Source organism: Alexandromys fortis, unplaced genomic scaffold (assembly GCF_014885135.2).
Source record: "Alexandromys fortis isolate MF-2015 unplaced genomic scaffold, M_Fortis_MF-2015_v1.1 scaffold_29, whole genome shotgun sequence".
In the NCBI taxonomy this organism is placed as follows: domain Eukaryota; kingdom Metazoa; phylum Chordata; class Mammalia; order Rodentia; family Cricetidae; genus Alexandromys; species Alexandromys fortis.
Window position 1 is genome coordinate 12,394,848 of NW_026067891.1, and position 21,006 is coordinate 12,415,853.

A 21,006-nucleotide genomic window follows, 5' to 3' on the forward strand; every position below is an offset into this window, starting at 1 on the left:
CCACATTCATGGGTGACTGGTCATGAGGAAGGGTGTGTGAGGGAGGGTGTGTGAGGTCTGGTGAAGCAGGGAGTGTGACTGAGGGTTGGGTGACAACTGGAACATGTCTGTCCATCCAAGCAGAGCCACAAGCCACAGACCTCCTGTTGATCTTTAGGGTGTAAGAGCACACCCAGCCTGATGGGGCCTTCTAAAGCTGGAATCCCAGACTTTATTGAATCCCATACTTTTAAATTTTGCTTTTCTTTGTTTGGAGACAGGGTCTTGCTGTACATCCTCAGCTGGCCTGCAACTCAGTATATGCCTATTAGTCTGACTCTAAACTTGCAAAAATCCCCCTACCTCACCCCCTGAAGGCTAGAATTACAGATACTACAGTGCCTGGCTTGCAGTGATCTTTAAAACACTGCAAAGGTTAAAAGGTGTTTGTTTGTAAGTACAGCTGGCTAAAATAAGGATCTCATTTACAGTTGAGCTGCCTTCTTGTGACCTGGCCTTGGAGGCTCAGGCACGTGGTTCTGTCCTCTGGTTGCCCCTAATACTGGCAGGAGTCCATGGGGACACTCAAGACTCTGATTGACATTTGTTTCTCCATCCTCAGAGGACACAACATCCCCCTCCCCATGCCAGGAAGGTCCCGAGTCTTCCATCAAGCTTCCAAAATGGCCAGGTGAGTTACTATTGAGCCCCTCTGTCCTGGAGACCTGATACAAAAAGCTTCACCCATGCAATACTTAGCCAGCCCCTCGTCAGCGCACTTGCTCGTTCATTTATTACTTATTCTTTCATTCATCGCCCAATTGATTTCCCCACTGTTGCAGCTTCTGCTCAGCCACCCAAGCAGTAGTACGCAGGACATAAGTCCCTATTCCTAGGAGTCACCTGTGGAAACTGAGCTTGCCTTGTGAGGGAGAGGATAGAAGAGGAGAGAGTGAGTGAGTGGGTGAAGGAAGTGTGGGGTAGTAGAAGGGAAGGATTGCCAGGGGAAGTGAGAGAAAGCTAAGCCACTGGACGGTTTTTCCAGGTCCACCCCTAAGCTTTGCATTAATACCTTTCCAGCCCCTGCATCACCCCCATTTCACAGATGAACTGTCCCGAAGCATAGTGGGGCATACAGATGTTCATGGCCACACAAACAGGCGTACAGATGTTCGTGGCCACACAAACGGGCGTACAGATGTTCATGGCCACACAAACAGAGGAAGCAGGATTTGACTCAGACACATGGGCTCCCAAGATTTAGCTCTTTTTGTTGCTGTTGACATTATTTGTTCAGAGACAGACTCTCGCTATGTAGCTCCCACCCTTGACCTGACTGTAATATATACTGGCCTTGAACTCATCCCTACTGTCTCAGTCTCCTGAGCACTAAGATTATAGCTGTGCAACACCATGCCCACTGCCTTCGTCTTCCTTTCTTCCTTTTCTCCTATTCTCTTTCTTTCTTTCCAACTTGCTATGTAGTTAAGGAAAACTTTGAATTTCTGATCCTCCTGTCTTTATGTCCCAATTCCAGGGATTATAGGCATGTACTACCACATTCATGGTTTTGAACCCCAGGGCTTCATACTCACAAGGCAAATACTCTACCAACAGCTAAAGCCTCACCAGTTCCACTGTCTTTTCAAAGGCCTTGAATTACAAGTATTTATTTGTTTTTTATTCAGTGTGTGTCTGCATATGTGTGTATATATGTGTGCATGTGTCCGTGCATAGTACACACGTAAGAGAATGTCTTGCAGGAGTCGGTTCTCTCCTTCCACCATGAGGCGCCAGGGGTGGAACTCAGGTTTGCAGGTTTAGCAGGAAGTACATCATTGTTAAAATGATGGATTTCATCCTGATAATTTCATACATATATAAAAAGTATTTTATTCGTACTCACACCCTTATCATCTGCTGTTCCATTTCCTTCTTTCCCAATGGTCCCCTTCCTGCCACTTAATGCTCTTACTTCTATTTTCATGCCCCCTACACACACACACACACACACACACACATGCATACACACATACATATATGCATATATATTATCTATATCTATGTATCTGTCTGTGTGTGTGTTTCCAGGCTCCACATATGAAAGGAAACATGTGATATATGTCTTTCTGAGCCTGGCTCATCTCACCTAACATGATGAATCCACAAATAACCAGTTCTCCTTCCAAACCCCATATGGATGAGTTGCCCAGCCTAGTGGTAACTAAAGGGGCTGGGGAGCAGTTTAGTGGTAGAGGAAGTGCCCTGAAAGCTGGACACCCTGGGTTTCATCCACAATAAACATCCTTCCCCCAGACACACACACACACACACACACACACACACACACACACACACCACGGAGTAGCAAGATATAGTTGAGTTAGAGGTCATCCTGGGCTACAGAGTAAGATTCTGAATCAAAAGCTACAAAAGGGTTTGGGACTGTAGCCCAGCCGGTGGACTGTAGCCCAGCCGGTGGCCTGCTTGCTTAGCATAAATAAGCCCTGGGTTCAACCCCAAGACCACAACACTAAGGAGGTGGAAGCAGGAAGACTAGAAGTTCAAGGTCATCTCAGCTATTAAGTGAGTTCAAGAGCAGTCTGGCTTATATGAGCCCCCATCTCATAAATAATTTAAAAGCAGAAAGAAATGGATAAAGAGAAAATTAATGTGTGTGGATGAGTGAATGGGCCATAAACTGAGCAGTGGATGGGAAACTGAGGTGAGGGAGGCTCTGGCCACCTCCCCTTCCCACCCCCCACTTTGCTAACTCTCTGGCTCACCCTTGGCTTTCCCAGAGTCTGTGGAACGGTTCCAGCACTCCCTGCAGGACAAGTACCAGGTGGAGCCCGAGAGCCTGAGCAGTCCCATGGTAGCCATAGAGCTGGTACGGGCCAGGTTGGAGAGAGGCAGCAACAAGAGCCAGGAAAGGGAGCTAGCCACTCCAGACTGGACAGAGCGCCAGCTAGCCCATAGTGGCCTAGCTGAGGTGCTTGTCGGCAACGGCCGGTGGCCACGAGAGACACAGGTGGTCGCTGTGCTGGGCAAGGCTGGCCAAGGCAAGAGCCACTGGGCCCGGATGGTGAGTCAGACCTGGGCCCGTGGCCAGTTGCCACAATATGACTTTGTCTTCTATGTCCCATGTCACTACTTGGATCGTCCAGGCGACTCTTACTACCTGCGTGATCTGCTCTGTCCCCCAAGCCTGCAGCCACTGGTCATGGATGATGAGGTCTTAGGTCACATTGTGAGGCAACCGGACCGTGTCCTGCTCATTCTAGATGCTTTTGAGGAGCTAGAGGCCCAAGATGGTCTCCTGCACGGACCATGTGGACCTCTGCCCCCAGAGCCCTGCTCCTTCCGGGGACTGCTAGCTGGACTGTTCCAGAGGAAGCTGCTGCGCGGCTGTACCCTGCTCCTCACTGCCCGGCCCCGGGGCCGCCTGGCTCAGAGCCTGAGCAAGGCAGACGCCATCTTCGAGGTGCCCAGCTTTTCTACTAAACAGGCCCAGACTTATATGAGGCACTACTTTGAGAACTCAGGGACAGCAGGGGACCAAGACAAGGCCCTGGGCCTCCTGGAGCGCCAGCCTTTTCTCCTCACCCACAGTCACAGTCCTGCTCTGTGCAGGGCTGTGTGCCAGCTCTCCAAGGCCCTGCTGGAACAGGGCACAGAGGCCCAGCTGCCTGGTACACTTACAGGACTCTATGTCAGCCTGCTAGGCCCTGCAGTCCGAGACAGTCCTCCGGGGGCCTTAACTGAGCTGGCCAAGCTGGCCTGGGAGCTGGGCCGCAGACACCAAAGCACCTTGCAAGAGACCCAGTTACTATCCGTGGAGATGAGGACCTGGGCAGTGACCCAAGGCTTGGTGCAGCCCACCCTGGGGACCACAGAGGACCAGCTGGCCTTCTCTAGTTTTCTGCTACAGTGCTTCCTGGGTGCTGTGTGGCTGGCACAGTGTGATGAAATCAGAGACAAGGAGCTGCCACAGTACCTGGCCTTGACCCCAAGGAAGAAGAGACCCTATGACAACTGGCTGGAGGGTGTACCACGGTTTCTGGCTGGATTGGTTTTCCAGCCTCAAACCCACTGCCTGGGAGCGCTGGTGGAGCCTGCAGTGACAGAAAAGAAACGGAAAGTTCTTACCAGGTACCTGAAGCGCCTACAGCTGGGGACGCTGCGGGCCAGCCGGCTGCTGGAGCTGCTACATTGTGCCCATGAGACACAGGAACCTGGGATTTGGGAGCATGTAACACACCAGCTCCCTGAGCATCTCTCCTTCCTGGGCACCCGGCTCACACCCCCAGATGTGCACATGCTGAGCAGGGCCCTAGAGACGGCCAGCCAGGACTTCTCCCTGGACCTTCGTCAGACTGGCATTGAGCCCTCTGGACTGGGGAACCTCGTGGGACTGAGCTGTGTCACCAGTTTCAGGTGTGGGTAGGACACAGGGCAGACATGGACTGTAGCTCTGGGGACCCCTATCCTATGAGCACGGTGTCAGATGGGCAGGACAGTCCCCTCTGCTTTTAAGATGACAATGCTGGGGGTCAGAGAAAGGTAATTAGCCACACAGCCTGTGGGGGAGAGTGCCATTGTTCTAACCAATATTTGAATGCCTGCCACGCACCAGGCGCTGGAACACATTTACAGTCTCAGCCTAGCCCACGTCCAGATTGTACCCATCCTTCAGTTGCCACCGTGTGCCACCATTTTCTCGGAGACATGGCCCCTGTGCGTCTAGCCTCAGTCTCCTCTTTCTCTGCTCTTCGTATTCAGGCGGCAGAGCAGCCTTCCCAGAATGAGAATGAGGTCGGGTTCCAGGGGTGCTCGCAGCCCTGCAAGGACACCCTGCACCTCGAATGGGCTCTGAATTCTCTCATTTGACTCATTCAAGTCCATTTTGCAGTTTGCTTGAGCACTTCAGGGTCTCTCCAGAAAAACTTCCTCCCATGTTCCCGATAAACAGATTTTACTCAAGTTATGAGGTCTGCCACAGGTATGCCGGGAATTTAGCACTGAGCTTCCTGGTAGTCAGAGAAAAAGTGGGCCTTTTCGAGAAAGGTAGAGCAATAAGGGCCTGTGAGGTCACAGGAGGTGGAGATCAAGCTAAGAAAGGAAAGGATCTGAGGAGATAGGCGGTCCCCTCATGGAGCCACACCCCTGTCGTGTAGCCCGGCCACTGTGCCTAGGTCTGAGGCCCTCCCTCCACAGGGCCTCCTTGAGCGACACAATGGTGCTATGGGAGTCCCTACGGCAGCAGGGAGAGTCCCAGCTACTCCAGGCAGCAGAGGAGAAATTCACCATTGAGCCATTCAAGGCCAAGTCTCCCAAGGATGTGGAAGACCTGGACAGCTTGGTGCAGACCCAGAGGTGAGAAGCCGGGGGGGGGGGGGGGGGGGTAGGAGGTGGCTCCAGGCTATGCGGGTGGGCTGCGTCTGTCACATGCTTGTCCTGTCCACAGAGCTGTCCAGTGCCCTGACTCTTGGTTTGGCCACCCAGGCCCTCCGCTGCAGTCCACCCAGTCAGGGACCCAGATTTTGCCCTTTGCCCCATTCTAAGCCAGACCCTTGGCTAAAGCCAAGGAGACATCACCTGCTGGGGATTAACAAGGATCCCATCGGCATCTGCTAACTGAAGGGACCATCGCAGCCTCTCATGCAACCTGGTCCCATTTCAGCCATAATAGAGCCAAGGTACAGAGGACAAAGAAGAGGGGATACAGCATCGCCTAAGACCTAGGTGTTGCTGAGTGCCTGTCTTTCTCTCTCTGGACCTCACACATGCTAGGCAAGTTCTCTATCACTGAGCTAATCTCCACTTTTAGTTTTTATTTAGAGACAGGGTGTTACTAAAAGTTGTTTGGTCAGGCTGGCCTGGGATTGGATATGTAGTTGAAGCTGGCCTCTGATTTATGATCCTCCTCTCAACCTCTCATATGACTGGTAATAAATAGGCTCACGGCACTCTGCCTGGCCCTAAGTCTCCTCTTTTAAAAGTGTTTTATTTTTAAGTATGTGTATACATGTGTGTCTGAGTGCCTGTGAGGCCAGAAGAGGGCATCAACATCCTTTAGAACTGGAGTTACAGGCAGCTATGAGCCAAACTCCGATTCTCTGCAAGAGCAATACAAACTCAACCACTGAGCTGTCTCTCCAGCCCCCTAAAGTCATTCTTTTCAGTGGAGGATCAACAACAGCTCCCAAGGAAGACAGTCTTGGCAGTACACCCATGGGGCTACCCCCACTTACTGAAGCCCTTTCTCTCTAGGCTGAGAAATCCCTCGGAGGATGCAGCTCCAGATCTTCCTGCCATCCGGGACCTTAAGAAGCTAGAGTTTGCGTAAGTGAAGGGTGGACAGTTGCCTCAGTAACCCAAGGTTGTTTCTGCCATCTTAGCTGGTCTGGGGTCAGAGGCGTGGTGAGCGGCTGGATAGAGCTGGATGATTCCTGCCCTCTCAGTTACCACTGGGAAAGCAGCATCCATTGCTGGGTGAGTGCAGGAGATGCTCAGAAGAGCAGAAAACTGGTTCGTTTGCAGGACAACACACATGTACACCCCACCCCATATACAATGCACACACTTACATGTTCACACACTCACATGCACACATATAACACACTCACACACTTGTGCATGCATGCCTTGCACACACTCACTCATGCACTCACAAACAACACAGATGCCTTACACACACTCACATACATACATATAACATATACAACATACACACATATAACACACACATACACACGTTGACAAGCACACATATAACACACTCACACATTTGTTCACACACACTCTCATTCACATATACTCATATAACATACACACACATGTGCACTAAGACACACATGCATGTGAACATACACACTCACACACATGTGCATGCACGCCCAGGAGTTCCTGTTTATTCACTCATAAAAGCTCTTTGAGGAGCAGAGGCTGCCGTCCATGGTGAACATGTGCCAGCAAGTTCCCTTGCAGGGTGGGCTGGGGACTTCCTGGAGGAGGTCACATCATCACAGAGCTTGAGAAATTAAGAATGAGTTCACAGGGGCTGGAGAGGAAGTCTTGAAGGAATGCCAGTGTGCCCAGACCATGACCTCACACAGAAGGGTGTCCCCAGGACTTCAGTTTTGGTCTTTTCCCTGCTGAACTAGGAATTGCATCCTCTTCCTATGCCTGGGCTGATTGCTCTCCTGGCCACATGTACTCCCCCAGGGAAATGCAGAGCCTGGCCACTGCCGTTTTAATTCAGGCGTCCTTACCATCTGCAGGGACTGGGCCCAGCCTGGGTGCTGAGTAGACCTACTAGGGTTCCCAGTTGTGCGCATGCTCAGACCCCACCCTGCCTCAGACTTGCTCCTCTGGGTGATCCTTCTTGAGAAATTCGGCTGTGTAACTCCAGTGAGCTAGGGTCCAGCTTGCCTAGGTTTGGTCTAATTGGGCACTGAGAGTCTCAGCAAACTGGGACCATTGGTCCCCCAGCCTATGTAGCCAGACCTGGGAGCCACCTCCCTGAGTAATGTCACCAGGGTAGAAGGAACAGATGATGGAGCACAATAGGTTCTAGGGAATCTAGGGTGGCTGGGTTATGACAGGGCCAGAACATGGACCCTGAAGAGCCCCGGGAGTTATATTTAGTCTGACCGCCTGTGCAGTTCGTCCCTGCAATGCTGGGCGAGCATTCTACCACTGAGCTATATCCCCAACCCATATTTGCCTGTTTGCTTATTTATTTATTTTTTAGAGTTTCATGTATTCCAGGCTGACTTCAAACTTGCTATATAGCCAGGTCAAGCTGTATAACCTTTAACTTCTAACCCTGCTGCCTCTCCCTCCCAAATGCGGGGGTTATAGGCACACTCCACCACACACGCTTATGCAGAACAAGACATAGAACCCAGGGCTTTGTGCATGCTAAGCAAGCACTCCGCCAATTCAGCTACATTCCCAACTCATGTGCTTCTTATTTTGAAAAGGGGTTCAACGTTCAAGTCTAGCCTTGAACGTTTACTTTCCCTTGCCTTAGCCCTACCAAGTGCCCAGCATTGAAGGTGCACGCTCCACCACCGGCTGTTACACAGCTTCTCAGCTGCAAAGCATTTCTACCCTGTTATCTGAGACAGCTGGAGGAGGGCACTGCTGTCCTCTCTCATTTACAAATGGGCACAATGAGACCTGAGAGACGGCACGGTTTGTTCAAAGTTATAAGAACCAGGTTAGCCTGTCTAGTCGACAAGCTCTGTCGGTGGTTTGGTCCTGTTAGAGAGGAGATCCAGCCAGCCAGGTGTGGTGGCACACACCTGTAACACCAGCACTTAGAGACCTAAGATGGGAAGATAACAGTCTAAGGCCACTCAGGACTACACAGAGAACCCTTGTCACAAAACAAAGAGAGCCACCCACAAGATCCCCGGAGCCTTTTACAGAAAGTCTCCTTCGTGGGAAGAGCTGCCCAGGAAGACAGTCAGTGGGCAGATTTGGAAACTGAGGCTAGGCGATGTTAGTGATGTGCGTGCAGTCCCAGCTGGTCACCCACTCTCTGCCAGCTCCTCTGCACCCCCACAGATAATCAAACCCCTCTTGTTTTCAACAGAACATAAAATGCCAAATTTGTAAAGAGGTAAAAATATTGCTGAAAAGAGGAAATGTCTGAAGACAGCCGCAGGGTGCTTTCTGGCTTTGAATTATTTTCAGCTTAAAAAGTCCCTCCCTGGAGGTCGGAACTGCGCTCTGGGTACCGGAGGTTACGGAGTGGAACAGGCTAGGGCCAGACCAACAGCCACCTATAGGCTGGAAGCCCCGAGATGGTTCTGAGGAAGAAAGGAAGGAAACAAAAGACTATTTTGGGTGTCCCCCACCCTGCCGACCTCTTTGGCTGTCTGATCATCCACTTGAAAACCCCACATGTATGTGAGGTGCAGGTGGACAAATGCCACTTCCTAGTGTACATAAAGCGCTGGTTCAATCCCCAGAACGACCTACCTGGTGGCATACACCTGCTGTCCCGGCACCTGAAGGTAGAGGCAGAGAACCAAGTTGGAGGCTTAAGCTAGAGAGCTCCTCAGGCAGGCTCAGATCCTCAGCACTCCTCTCCCATCTCCTCGCCATTGTCTTCCTGAGTCCCAGCCTACCCTATGCTCCTCCTCCTGAAATGAGATTCAGCCCCAGGCCTTTGCCAAGGCAGCGCCTCTGCCCTGACTACTTTTCCTTACACAGCAGATCTACCTACCCAGGCACATGACATTGTGTTTGCTTATTGTTTAGATACATGTTTGTGCGTGCATGCCTTGGTGTGCCTGTGGACACTGCAGCAGTTAGTTCTCTCTGTCATGCCAGTCTCGGGCCCCAGTGCAGACCCCTTGACCCACTGACTGTGTATCTCAGGGTTCTGAACTCCTGCACCATGAGTTTGTAGCATTTCTTATCTCACAGACTAGAGCCTGGCTAATCCCTGTGATTATTTCTCCCCCCAATGGCAGCTCCATGCAGGTGGGAACTTCTGTTTGCTCAGGGCTTTCTTGCCTTGGTCTGGCACCTGGCAGACAAGCAGTGAGATTAGGTGATGGGTGAAGAGATGCTGGCCTTTCTATTTCTGACAGCCTCCTGAGATTCATACAGAAGGACCCAAGATCCAAGGGATCACAGGGGACCCCAGCACAAGGCTGAACCAGCTCTGAACTATGGCCTTTCCCGAAAGCTGGAAGTTCCAGAGTGTGGGCCCCAGACATGGAGGACATTCCATAATGAATTTATGTTACTATGTACAGTAATCTCTTGATGTTCACAAGTATGTTCATTTAAACAAACAAATCTTAAGTGGTGGTGTGCCTGTCAGCTTAGTACTCAGGGAGCTGAGGCAGGAGGATGATGATTTCAAGGCCAGCCTGGGGAGGGAGGGAGGGAGGGAGGGAGAGAGAGAGAGAGAGAGAGAGAGAGAGAGAGAGAGAGAGAGAGAACCTTAAAAAGCAATCATAAGAATCCCCACTGGTGTTGCCATAATTTTATCAAACAATGACTATTTCAAAAGAATTGATGCTGGAGACACAGCCAGGAAGAGCCCACATGTCAGGAGGAAGAACCATCTCTGCAGCTGTCTTGGTCCTCACATGTGTATCTTGACATACGTGTGCATGCACACAATGAATCAATAAGTAAGTTAGGTAATAAGTTAATTAACAAAACAAACTTAAGTCCAAGGGCTAGGGAGAAGGCTCAGAGGTTAGGGGTACTTTCTGTTTTTCCGGGTACCCAGGTGCAGTTCCCACATCGAGGAGCTCACCACAGACTGTAACTCCAGCTCCAGTGGCTGCAAGGTCTCCTGGCTCCTACAGTCACCACCCGCACCTCACATGTAACGTACAGTACACTTACATAAAAATACATTTTAAAGGCTCAAAAATGTAATTTCAGACTAAAAGTTCTTTTTATTTATATCTTATAATTAACTAAAATCTAGAACAAAGTCCTTTACACTCGATATATTTAGTCATTTTTTTTTTTAGAAACCAAACCATGGTCTCTGTGCTGTCCTTATCTCATTGGTTCCCTTGAAATCTGGTCAATCAGGCTGTGTGAACTTGTGTGAGTTACCTAAGCTCTCTGTGCCTTGGCTTCCTAATCTGTAAAATGGGGGTAAGAGGCCCCTCAGCTCAGAGCTGTGATTTACATGCAACCTAAGCTCACAGGCTTAGCACGTGCTAAGAGTTCAAGAAATGGTTCTCTCTGTCTTGTTCCTTTGCTCTCACTCTTTTTGAGACAGAGTATCATGCATTCCAGGCTGGACTCAAACTTTATTAAGCCAAGGATCCTTCTGTCTCCATTTCCTAAGAGCTAAGTAAGAACTCCACCAATAGAACTGTCTCTCCAGTCCCCACCCAATGTGTGTGTGTGTGGCTGTGTATGTGTGTTATTAAGAAGCAAAGAAATCTAAAGAGAGAGAGAGAGCTCAGTGATAAGGTGCTTGAGGGAGGGCCTGAGTTTGGGTTTGGGTCCCCAGAACCAATAGAAAAGCCTGGTGTGACAGTATGGATCCTAGCACCGGGGGAGAGAATTTCCCAGTTTGCTGAATCAGTGAGTTGCAGGTTCAGTAAGACCCTATCTCAAAAAAAAAAAAAAAAAAAAAAAAAAAAAGAAAAAATTGAAGAAGATCCCTAACACCCTGACCTCTGACCTCCATATCTATGCACATGAACCCCTCCCCCCACACACACACGGGAGGAGGTAGATATTTAAAAATGCAAAAACAAGCTGGGCTGTAGTGGCACACATGTTTAATCCCAGCACTTGGGAGGCAGAGACAGGCAAATCTTTGAGTTCAAGGCCAGCCTGGTCCAAAGACCGAGTTCTAGATAGCTAGGGCCACATAGAGAAACCTGTCTCAAGCACACACACACACACACACACACACACACACACACACACACACACATGCAAAGACAGGCAAGAAGTCAGGAAGCCTCAGCAGGCCTCTCAGGGGTCCTAAGCGGGCATTGGGAGCCCAGCTGGTAAGACGGGGAAGTAGGGAAGGGGGCTCAGACTGTCCTTCCAGCCTTCAGTCCACTGTGACTGTTCAGTGTCTGACTTCTGCCCATTTCTTCCTAGGTTGGGCCCGGTATTGGGCCCCCAAGCTTTCCCCACACTGGCAAAGATCCTTCCTGTGTTCTCATCCCTGCAGCACCTGGAGTGAGTTATAGACCCTGGGGCCCTGTGCTCTGACAAGTCCTGGGACTCCCCTCCCCCTGTGCTCTGACAAGGCCTGGACCCCTCCCCCCATGCTCTGACAAACCCGGACTTGGGGAACCTTTCTTGTTTTTTCCCCTCTGTTCCCCACTACTTTTTCAGCGGGAGAACTATATGGGGGCCAGATAACCTCATTGTGGGGACTTGTGACCCCTAGTACAGGGAAGGGACAGAGGACGGGAATCCCCAGATTTAAAAAAAAAAAAAAGTTTAGAGTTCTTTTGAAAGTTTTGAAATCCTTTTCCCCACACAGCCCCTTCACTGCTCTTAGCAACCCCAAAGGGCAGACCGGCAGGAGCAGGAAACTGCTCAGTAGTTGAGGCTCCAGGGGGTTAGGGAAGCTGACCTGCTCAGGAGGAGACTCCTACAAAGCCAAGCTGAGGTTCCAGTTCATGGCGCTAGCCATGGCCCCTGGCCAGCTGATGGCGCCCCCAGGTGATACACACCAGCTCCCATAAGCTCAGAGTGAAGCAGGTGGCACCAGGGATGGAGGTGGTTGATCTGGGACCGGAGGGCTAATGGCCACCATCTGATCCCACTGTAGCCTGGACTCACTCAGTGAGAACAAGATTGGGGACGACGGTGTGTCGAAGCTCTCAGCCACCTTTCCTCAGCTCAAGGTCCTGGAGACACTCAAGTGAGTATAATGGGGGCCTCAGTTCTGCCCCATCATCTGCCCCCTACTCTGCCATTCACTCCTCCTGGTCACCATACACTCTCTCCTCCAGCCACTGCTTGTCCATTAGTGTTCTTCCTGTGTGTGTGCGTATGTGTGTGTGCATGTGTGTCTGTGTGTGTGCGTGCGTGTGTGTGCATGTGTGTGCATGTGTGCGCGCGCGTGTGTGTGTGTGCGTGTGTGTGCACACGCGTGCGTATGTGTGTGTGCATGTCTGCGCGCATGTGCGTGTGCATGTGTGTGTGTGTGTGTGTAGTGCAGGCACTGCCTCAGCAACACCATCCACCTCTTTTAAGACAGTGTCTCTCTCTCTGGCTTGGAACTCACCAGTTAGTTATGCCAGGTTAGCCAGCCTGTGAGCCCCCAGAGTTCCACCCATGCTTGGGATTACAAGCATGCACCACCATGCCTAGGTGTCTATGTGGGTTCTGGGGATCAACTTCCTGTCTTCATGCTTGTGAGACAAGTACCTTACTGAGCCATTTCTCCAGCCCTCATTTATTGGATTAATCAACACAGACTTAAAGAACCCTTGCTGTCTATCCAAGGCAACAATGCATGTCCTCTGCACATGCGCACAATGACAGCACGCCCCTCCACGCATTACAAAAACAACGATATTTTTTTTTAATTCGAAGCACTGGGAACATAGCAATGGGAGAGCACTTGTCTAGCATGCATAAGGCCTTGGGTTCGATTCCCACAATAAAACAAAACAAAACTTTTTTTAAAATCTGTCAACATTCCATGTTATTAACCAAGTTAAGAAGCCTAAAATGTCCCAAGAATTCATGTGGCCATTTCCTTGATATACAGTGTAGATGTCTTCATAATTTACAGTGGCCTAGGTATACCATGAGATATGTTTCCCTCTCTCCTCTCATCTTTCTACTCCCGGACATGCCCACATTTATTGAGCACCTACTGTTTGTAGTCAGAATGCTGGAAAATGGTCCAAGAGGAAAGGGGTCACTAGCAAATCAGAGAGCAGGCAGGAGAGGGGAGCGCTCTCTCTCATCTACCTCGCACCCTGCCACCCAGTGTCTCTGTAACAGACCTTATCTGTAAGTGGTTCCTGTGGGTACAACTGCATGCCCCATGACCCTCCCTGAGACTGGCTATCACAGGTCTGTGACTACTGGTCACCTGTGGGGGGGTGCGTTTCTAGCCTCATGATGGGGATCAATGGGAAAGTGAGAGCCTTCCACTCCTGAACTCTTTCCTCCCTGCGTCCCTCCCTGTAGCCTGTCCCAGAACAGCATCACGGATGTGGGTGCCTGCAAGCTTGCGGAAGCCCTGCCTGCCCTAGCCAAGTCCCTCCTAAGGCTGAGGTGAGTGGGGTGCCCTGCTGAGTGGGCTGGGGAGATGGGGGGGGCAGGAAGATGGTCTCCTCTTGCTGGCTGCAAGGTCTTTGCGTAACCTAGTGGTGTTGTTATGCTCAGATCAACGCAGTCCCCCAAAAACCAACAAGAAGACCAAATCCCATATGTAAAAGCAAAGAGCCTTTAGTCTACACAAGTTTGCAAACTCTGACTCTCTGTGTGTCCAACATATTGGAACAATCACAGCGCCCCGAGCTCAGTTAGAGTTGGGTTTTTATGGGGTGAGGGATTTCTGAGGTTCAGGACCCCTGATTGGCTGACATTTGTCTGGGGTGTGCTGGTGAGTGTGTGCTGGCAGGTGATCCTATCTACAATGGTTGGAACTTAGGCATTTCCTTTGAATGGTCTGTTCTTGGGTGGTGCCTGGGTAATCTCAGTTTGTAGTCCTTCCTGCAACCTGGTATTGCTTCAGGGTAAACTACTGAGACTCAGGCCTCTATTAAGCTTATCATGGCTGGGTCCTACAGTGCATTGACCTAGGATGAGTTGAACATCACCAGAGTTTCGGGGCAAGTTGCTTACTTGTTCTAAGCCTCTATTTCCTCATCTGGAAAATAAGAATCATGTCAGTGGATCGCATGCCATACCCCAGTCTGTCCCTAGTGAGCAGTGGATGGCTGTGCCTTAGCCTCTACCCACAGCAGGAGAGCGGACTGGAGCCCTGCAGGCTGGCTTCTGAGTGGTCCATTACCACACTAGTCAGTGCTTACATTGCCACCTCCTGGTGGGTCTCAGTGTAGCAGTCCCAAGTTTTTCAGCCAGTCTTGATGTGGTTCTAGGGGCTGAGAGAAGGGAGCTTGAGACAGAGTCCCAGTTGCTGAGCTCAGCACAAGCAGATCTCGGCTATCCATCTGGGAAAGAATTCCTTCCCCCAAGGCATGTTCCAGGAAAGGCGACTTCTGCCCATCTCTAACACCCTTCCAACCTGGTCCTCTGTGCGGATGAACGGGTCGTGTACCGCACAAGTCATAACATAGGTACTCAGTGCCCACCTGACACCCTAAAGTTGTGCTAAGTGCACAGTATTCCCTACCTTAAACCATGGGATGTCCTTGCCCTCGAGTTGCATACAGGACAGAGCACAGACATGAAGAGGGGGTGTTTAGGACAGTGATTTACTCTAGGAAGGGAATTGGTATGTCTACCCCTCCCCCTCCTCTCCTCGCTCATCTCTCCCCCACTTCTTTCCTCCTCTCTTTCCCTCTCCCTCTCTCCTCTTTTTCCCCCTCCTGTCTTCCTCTCTCCTCCCCCTCCCGTGTGTGTATGTGTGCGCGCTGACGCGTGTGCGTGTATTACTGGGGATGGAGCCTAGAGCTACCTCATGTACACCCGACAAACACGCTACACTGAGCTCTAACCCAGCCTTCTTTAACCTTCTGCTTTCTGGGGCTGCAGTTAAGAGCACTGGCTGCTCCTGCAGAGGACCTGGATTCAATTTCTAGCTAACACATTTTGCTCACAACCGTCTGTAACTCCAGTCCCAGGGGTCCCTTGCCCTCATCTAGTCTCCTCAGGCACTGCACACACACGAAGGCAAACCACCCATACACAAAAATAATAAAAATAAAAAAGCAGAAAATTAAACCAACCTTTCTATGTTGAGACGGGGTCTCATATACACCAGGCTGGCCTAAACTTATAATCTCTCTGCCTCAGTTTCCTACCTAGCTAGAATTACAGACCTGACCCATCAAGCCCAGTGTACAACTCTGTTTCTTGAACTCACCATGAAACTACAGAGAAGTGGATGAGACTCTCTGGGCCTCAATTAGTCCATCTGTAAAATGGGACAGTAGGGCCTGTCTGGGGATGTAGCTCAGTTGGCAGAGTGTTTGCCTAGCACGTATGAGGCCCTGGCTTCATTCCATCCCCAGCACTGCCGAAGCTGGGTGTGATGGCACATGCCTGTAGTCCTAGTACTCAGAAGGCGGAGACAGGAGAATCAGAAGTTCAAAGTTATCTTTGACTACATATCAAGTTCTAGGATAGCTTGAGATACATGCCCCCTTGTCTATTAGGTAGGTAGGTAGGTAGGTAAGTAGGTAGGTAGGTAGGCAGGCAGACAGACAGACAGACAGATAGGCAGGCAGGCAGGCAGGTAGGTAGGCAGATGAGCTGAGAGATAAAATGGAGCCGTCATCTCAGTTGAGTGTGGATCCACCTGACTCTGAGCTAGCCCAGCACCCAAACCCTCTTCCTTCCTGTTTCTGGCAGCTTGTACAATAACTGCATCCGTGACGCAGGAGCCAAGAGCCTGGCACAAGTGCTTCCGGACATGGTGTCCCTGCGAGTGATGGAGTGAGTGGAGGGGTTCAGTAGTACCTGGGGAGGCAAAGGGTCCCCTACCTGCATCACGGGAAGGCTTGGGATGTGAGTAGCCAGGCCTCAGGATGGGCCTCTCTCTTCAGTGTCCAGTTCAACAAGTTCACGGCTGCCGGTGCCCAGCAGCTGGCCTCCAGCCTTCAGAAGTGCCCTCAAGTGGAAACGCTGGCGTAAGTTGCACTGTCCCTGGGGTTGGAGATCCTTGTGCGACTCTAGAATTCAAATCCCACCCCTGCTTAGCAATCTATACGCTTGGGCTGGCAAGTGATTTGCCCTGCAGGCCTTGGCTTCTTCCTCTCTGGACAAGGATGTGAAATCTGCAGAGAGACTTGAGACGGTTATGTTAGTCATGAAATAGGAAGATGTCTTTGTGGGGGCCAGGGTCTCGTGCAACCTGAGATGGCCTGGAACTTGCTATGTAGTCAAGGATAGCCCTCTTGCCTCCATCTCCCAAATCCACTTGAACTCATGATCCTCCTGCCTCATCCTTCTGCAGCTGGTACTACAGATGCATGTGCTGTGCCCAGCTTTAAACTTATTCTTATTAAGCCACTGTGATGTTTGACATCCAGCACCCTTGGCTCTTCGGGTGGCTTTGATCTGCACAGTTGTGTCCATCTTCCAGGATAGATAGTGGCCTCTCTAGATTCCTTTCTCGTTGTGACCATAACGCCCGGCAGAAGCAAGGAAAAGGAGGAAAGGTGCATTTGGGCTCGCAGGCTCACACGGTGCCGTCCATGTCCATTGTGATGGGAAGGCATTGATTGCGAGAGTATGTGCCTGCAGCTGTTCACACTCTGGAAAGGAGCAGCCAGCTGCTGGAACTTGCGTGGCTGTTGCCTTCAAAAGTCCACCCACAATGACCTGCTTATGCCTTCAAACCAGTGTCCCAGTCTGGGGGGAGGCGCTCACCACGTGAGCCTGTGGAGGACAGACCATACTAAAACACAGCAGGATTCACTTTGCAGCTAAAGAGAATTTGGCAGAACAGACCTGTTCAAGGGCACACAGCAAGTCAGGATGAAAAGGGGCCTTGTAGCACCCTGTTCATCCATGCCAGTCTGTGCGCTGCCAGGTGGGGTGTGTTTAAGGCTCTATGCAGAGTGGGAGGTAGGTCGCTTGCCCTGGAGAGTCCTGCTCCTGAAGTTCCATGCCCCCTCTGCAGAATGTGGACACCTACTATCCCCTTTGGGGTTCAGGAACACTTGCAGCAGCTGGATTCCCGGATCAGCCTAAGATGACCCTGCTGTGCTCTGGACAAGGTAACTGGGTAGGGACACTGGGGTCAGTATCCTTGTGAGGTGGGACCAAAGGCATCAAGCAAAGTTGGTTGGGTTCATGTGTCATCTGGAGTTATCCTGTTTCCAAATTAGCAAGTGTCCTCCAGACTTTGGGGACTTGGGCCAAGGAACCTCCCTGAGGTCAGGCTTAAGGACTGGGGAAAGACAGGCTGAGCTGGTCTCTATAATCCCTATCTTGGTATTGGGTAGTCCTTCCTTCGAAATTTGCAAGTCTTTCTTCTTGCTATTTCTCTTGGGTTCATCTTCATAGGAAATTAATACATTTCCTGCCACAATATTAAGGCCATTGTCCCCTTACCCTGTTTGTCCACATTCCCCCCCGACCTGTGTTACAGTTGTCCCCCACATTCTGGCAGCCCCTCCTCTGCTGTCAAGGCTCTTCCCCTGGGAGCTCATTGACTCACCTGTGTCTTCTGATCCCCCACAGCACGGACTCGGGGACACTGACCACGCTGGACCTTGCACTGGGTACTGTGGACTCAGCGCTTCTACAGGGAGTCGGCCTCTGGTCACCCTGCCCCTGCAGGCTCACAGTCATCTCTACCTAGATGAGGGACGGACACAAGTCTTGGTCTTCTACAGGCCCCAAGAGCAGTTCCACGCTCTTACAGGGCCAGGTAGGAAGCCAGCCCCATTCGGTGGTTCTGAGCACTAGCAGACAGGTCTGGGGCTGCATTCAGCGGTTTCACCCAGGAGGCCGAAGACCTCTCTGACATTCCAGGCCAGAGGGCAGAACTGAAGCAGTGAAGCACCCACCAGGCCAGGGCCAGCCTGGTGAGAAGGCACTTCTTCCCTGCCGCTCCCGATAGGGCCTGCTGGGCGCTCTGAAGACACTCAGGGTGGCCCTCGGCCTGCAGACTTCTACATGTGACAATGTGACAGGGAGTCTATGACAGCTCTTTCTACTTGTGGCACTGTTTCCACAAACCTTCAGTCAAGGCTGAGTCAGGCCTGGCTGAGATCCTGGCGTGAACCAAGAGCTAGGGAAATGGTAGACTACAGGACTGGAAGGCTGTGGCTGGGAGCTGCTGTGGCCAGGAGCTGCTGCGCTGGGAGCTGCTCTGCCTTCTTCACACACCCACTACATTTTAAATGCACCAGCTACTCTCACTGCAGCTATGGAGCCTGGTTTATCCCACAAGTTCCATCTGGGGACACCTTCTGTACTGGTTATCTAACGCAAAAGAAACCACCCAAACCACAATAACTTAAAACAGCCACACTTCTATTCTGCCCTGACCCCTGACAGCTCACCTGGCCCCACCAACCCTCTGAGTCAATTGGGGCAGCTAGAAGCCTGGCTGGAATCATCTGAAGGCTCTTACCTGTGTGTCTGGCTTGTGACAGGGGTTGCTGGCTGGGAGCCCTGAGTCCTTAATGGGACAGCTGGGCTGGGGACTTCTCCAAGGGGTGCTGGCTGGCCTTCCAGGGAGAACAGAGGGAGAGAGTGAGAAGACACGGGCCAGCAGAGAGCATCGGTGCACTGCTCACAGCAGCCAGCGAGTCTGCAGAGCACTGTCTAACCACATGCTGCAGTACAGAGCATGCACTGAGCCCATGCACACACCCTGCAGGCCAGCTCTGTCCACATCCTGTATTTTCTGCAGCTTCTGAGACTCAGTGGAAAGTTATTGATTCCCAGGCCTAAGGGCTGAAGCAGTCAGTGAGCATTGTACAAAGGGGGTGCTCTCCTCTTCTGCTTGGCTACACACTGGGAGCAGTTCTGGAGCCAGGTTGGCCAGCCTTAGCTGCAGCTATCTGAAGAGGGCAGGCAGCACCAGCTCCCATGTTCTTGCGTCCTCTGAGGTCAGGCACCATCCATCCCTCCATCAGGACAGTGACAGCTTGCTTCCTCGCCTTGGCAGAAGAGCCATCTGTATGGCTCCAGCATGCTAGCCCTGATGTCAGTAGGACTGGCCCACACTCCAGTAAGTGGCAACTGGGCCAGAGGGTCTAGCGGGGTGGTTTGCATGGCTGTTTGGGGGTGATTCTTGGAGACATGTCCAGCTGCTGAGGGCATCTGTGCTGAGGCTTCAGGCTCAGGGGTGGCACCTGAAAGTTCCATTTGTGTGGCCACAAGGGACAGCACAGAGGCACTGCCACTCAGGTAGGCAGACCCTTACCTCTGCCTTTGGTCTCTCTGGAGATACCAAAAGTACCTCTCCTCACTCTGCCGAGGGCTGTCACTTCTTAACGGGTTCATTTATGTAAGACACTGACTGTGCCAGGGACACAGTAAATGCTGGATCCTGTGTGCTGGGCAGCATCTTAAGCCTCTTGGCTCCTGAAGCCAAGAACTGTGTGACACCAACTCTTGGCTGAGCTGCCTGGTCTCAAGCTCCATCTCGCCATATATGCAGGCAAGTGTCTTCTGTGCCTTAGCCATCTGTAAAATAGGCAGAGTGTCCTCCTCACCGGATTATGTGAAGACACAATGTGGAAACAAAAATATCAGTAAAACAGGTCAGCAAAATGGCTCAGGGGGTAAGCAAGTCCAGTGGCCTGAGCTTGATCCCCGGATTCACATGGAGAACCAACTCCTACAAGCTGCCTTCTGAGTTTCTGTCCACGCGTGAACTGAGTTAAACTGAGTTACAGGCTGTTGCTGGTCTCCATGTTGGTGCTGGGAACAGAACTCAGGTCCCCTGAAAAGGCAGCAAACATTCTTAATCACTGAGTCATCTCCAGCCCACAAAATTAAAAAATAAATAAAAATTTAAAATAAAATTGTAAGAGTTGAAAGCAATGCCTGGCACAGGGTTCTGCTGCCCTCTTCTGGACCCCACGAGCACTGCATGAACTTGGTGCCCAGACAGATACACAGGCAAAACTCTCATACATGTAAGACAAACAAATCTTGAAAAAAAAAAAAAAAAGTCATGTGTGGTACCACATACCTTTGATCCCAGAAGAGGTAGGAGGATCTCTGTGAGTTCAAGGCCGGCCTGGTCTACACTCCTTCCGCTCTGTGTTTTATTCCTGCCTTTGTCTGGAATGTTCTCAGATCTCTGTATCTTCCTACAGGGTTCCATGGTTCCTCAGGCAGGTTCTCTGTCTCTCATCCCCCTGTACCATACCCACTCTTGATCTCAACAATCTCTTTTGTTGTCTGCCTGTCTAGGATGTGAACTCTGGGGAGCAGGGGGTTGCTCTGCTGTGATCACCTGTCTGCCCTCTACACCCAGTCAAGTGCCTGTACATAGTAGGTGCTCAGTAAGTGTGGGATGGATGGCTAATCCTCAGTACCAGCTCACTTAGTCACTGTGTAGCTGTGTACTGAGGACACGTGCTTGAACAAGATGCTCAAGGCTCCTGTGTTGGAAGCCTTGCATCTTAGAGCAGCCAAGTGCGTCTGGCCAGATTGCGCCCTGCACAAGGCTCCTGGACAGTGGATACACCAGCACTATATACCACTGGAGCCTGGAGTAGAAATACTGCAGTTTAGAGGAGAGCCTCCTGGTGATTAGCATGGTGTCGTCTAAGGGGTGGGTAAGTGTGGTTCCCGTTAGAAACTTGGCATTTATAGAGGAGTTAACGTACCAGCTTGGCCTGTGACCCCTTTGAAGGATCTCTGGGTATGGGGCACACTGTGCTA

At 51.1% G+C, this 21,006-nt stretch overlaps 1 protein-coding gene across 3 annotated transcripts in view; it reads left to right on the top strand.

Annotated features, from left to right (window-relative positions):
* Ciita (class II major histocompatibility complex transactivator) overlaps positions 1 to 20,250 on the top strand; it is a 47,236-nt gene extending 26,986 nt beyond the window's left edge. For 2 of the 3 annotated variants that reach the window (XM_050137129.1, XM_050137138.1), the window contains exons 10-20: positions 602 to 670; positions 2,781 to 4,416; positions 5,197 to 5,355; positions 6,253 to 6,324; positions 11,593 to 11,673; positions 12,275 to 12,367; positions 13,651 to 13,737; positions 16,003 to 16,086; positions 16,197 to 16,280; positions 17,276 to 17,372; positions 17,839 to 20,250. In XM_050137129.1, the coding sequence (XP_049993086.1) occupies positions 602 to 670; positions 2,781 to 4,416; positions 5,197 to 5,355; positions 6,253 to 6,324; positions 11,593 to 11,673; positions 12,275 to 12,367; positions 13,651 to 13,737; positions 16,003 to 16,086; positions 16,197 to 16,280; positions 17,276 to 17,351 (2,441 nt within the window). In that variant the 3' untranslated portion in view covers positions 17,352 to 17,372; positions 17,839 to 20,250. The remainder of the gene's footprint in view (positions 1 to 601; positions 671 to 2,780; positions 4,417 to 5,196; positions 5,356 to 6,252; positions 6,325 to 11,592; positions 11,674 to 12,274; positions 12,368 to 13,650; positions 13,738 to 16,002; positions 16,087 to 16,196; positions 16,281 to 17,275; positions 17,373 to 17,838) is intronic. The other variant, XM_050137146.1, reaches the window with a different exon arrangement.
* The last annotated feature ends 756 nt before the right edge of the window (positions 20,251 to 21,006 follow it).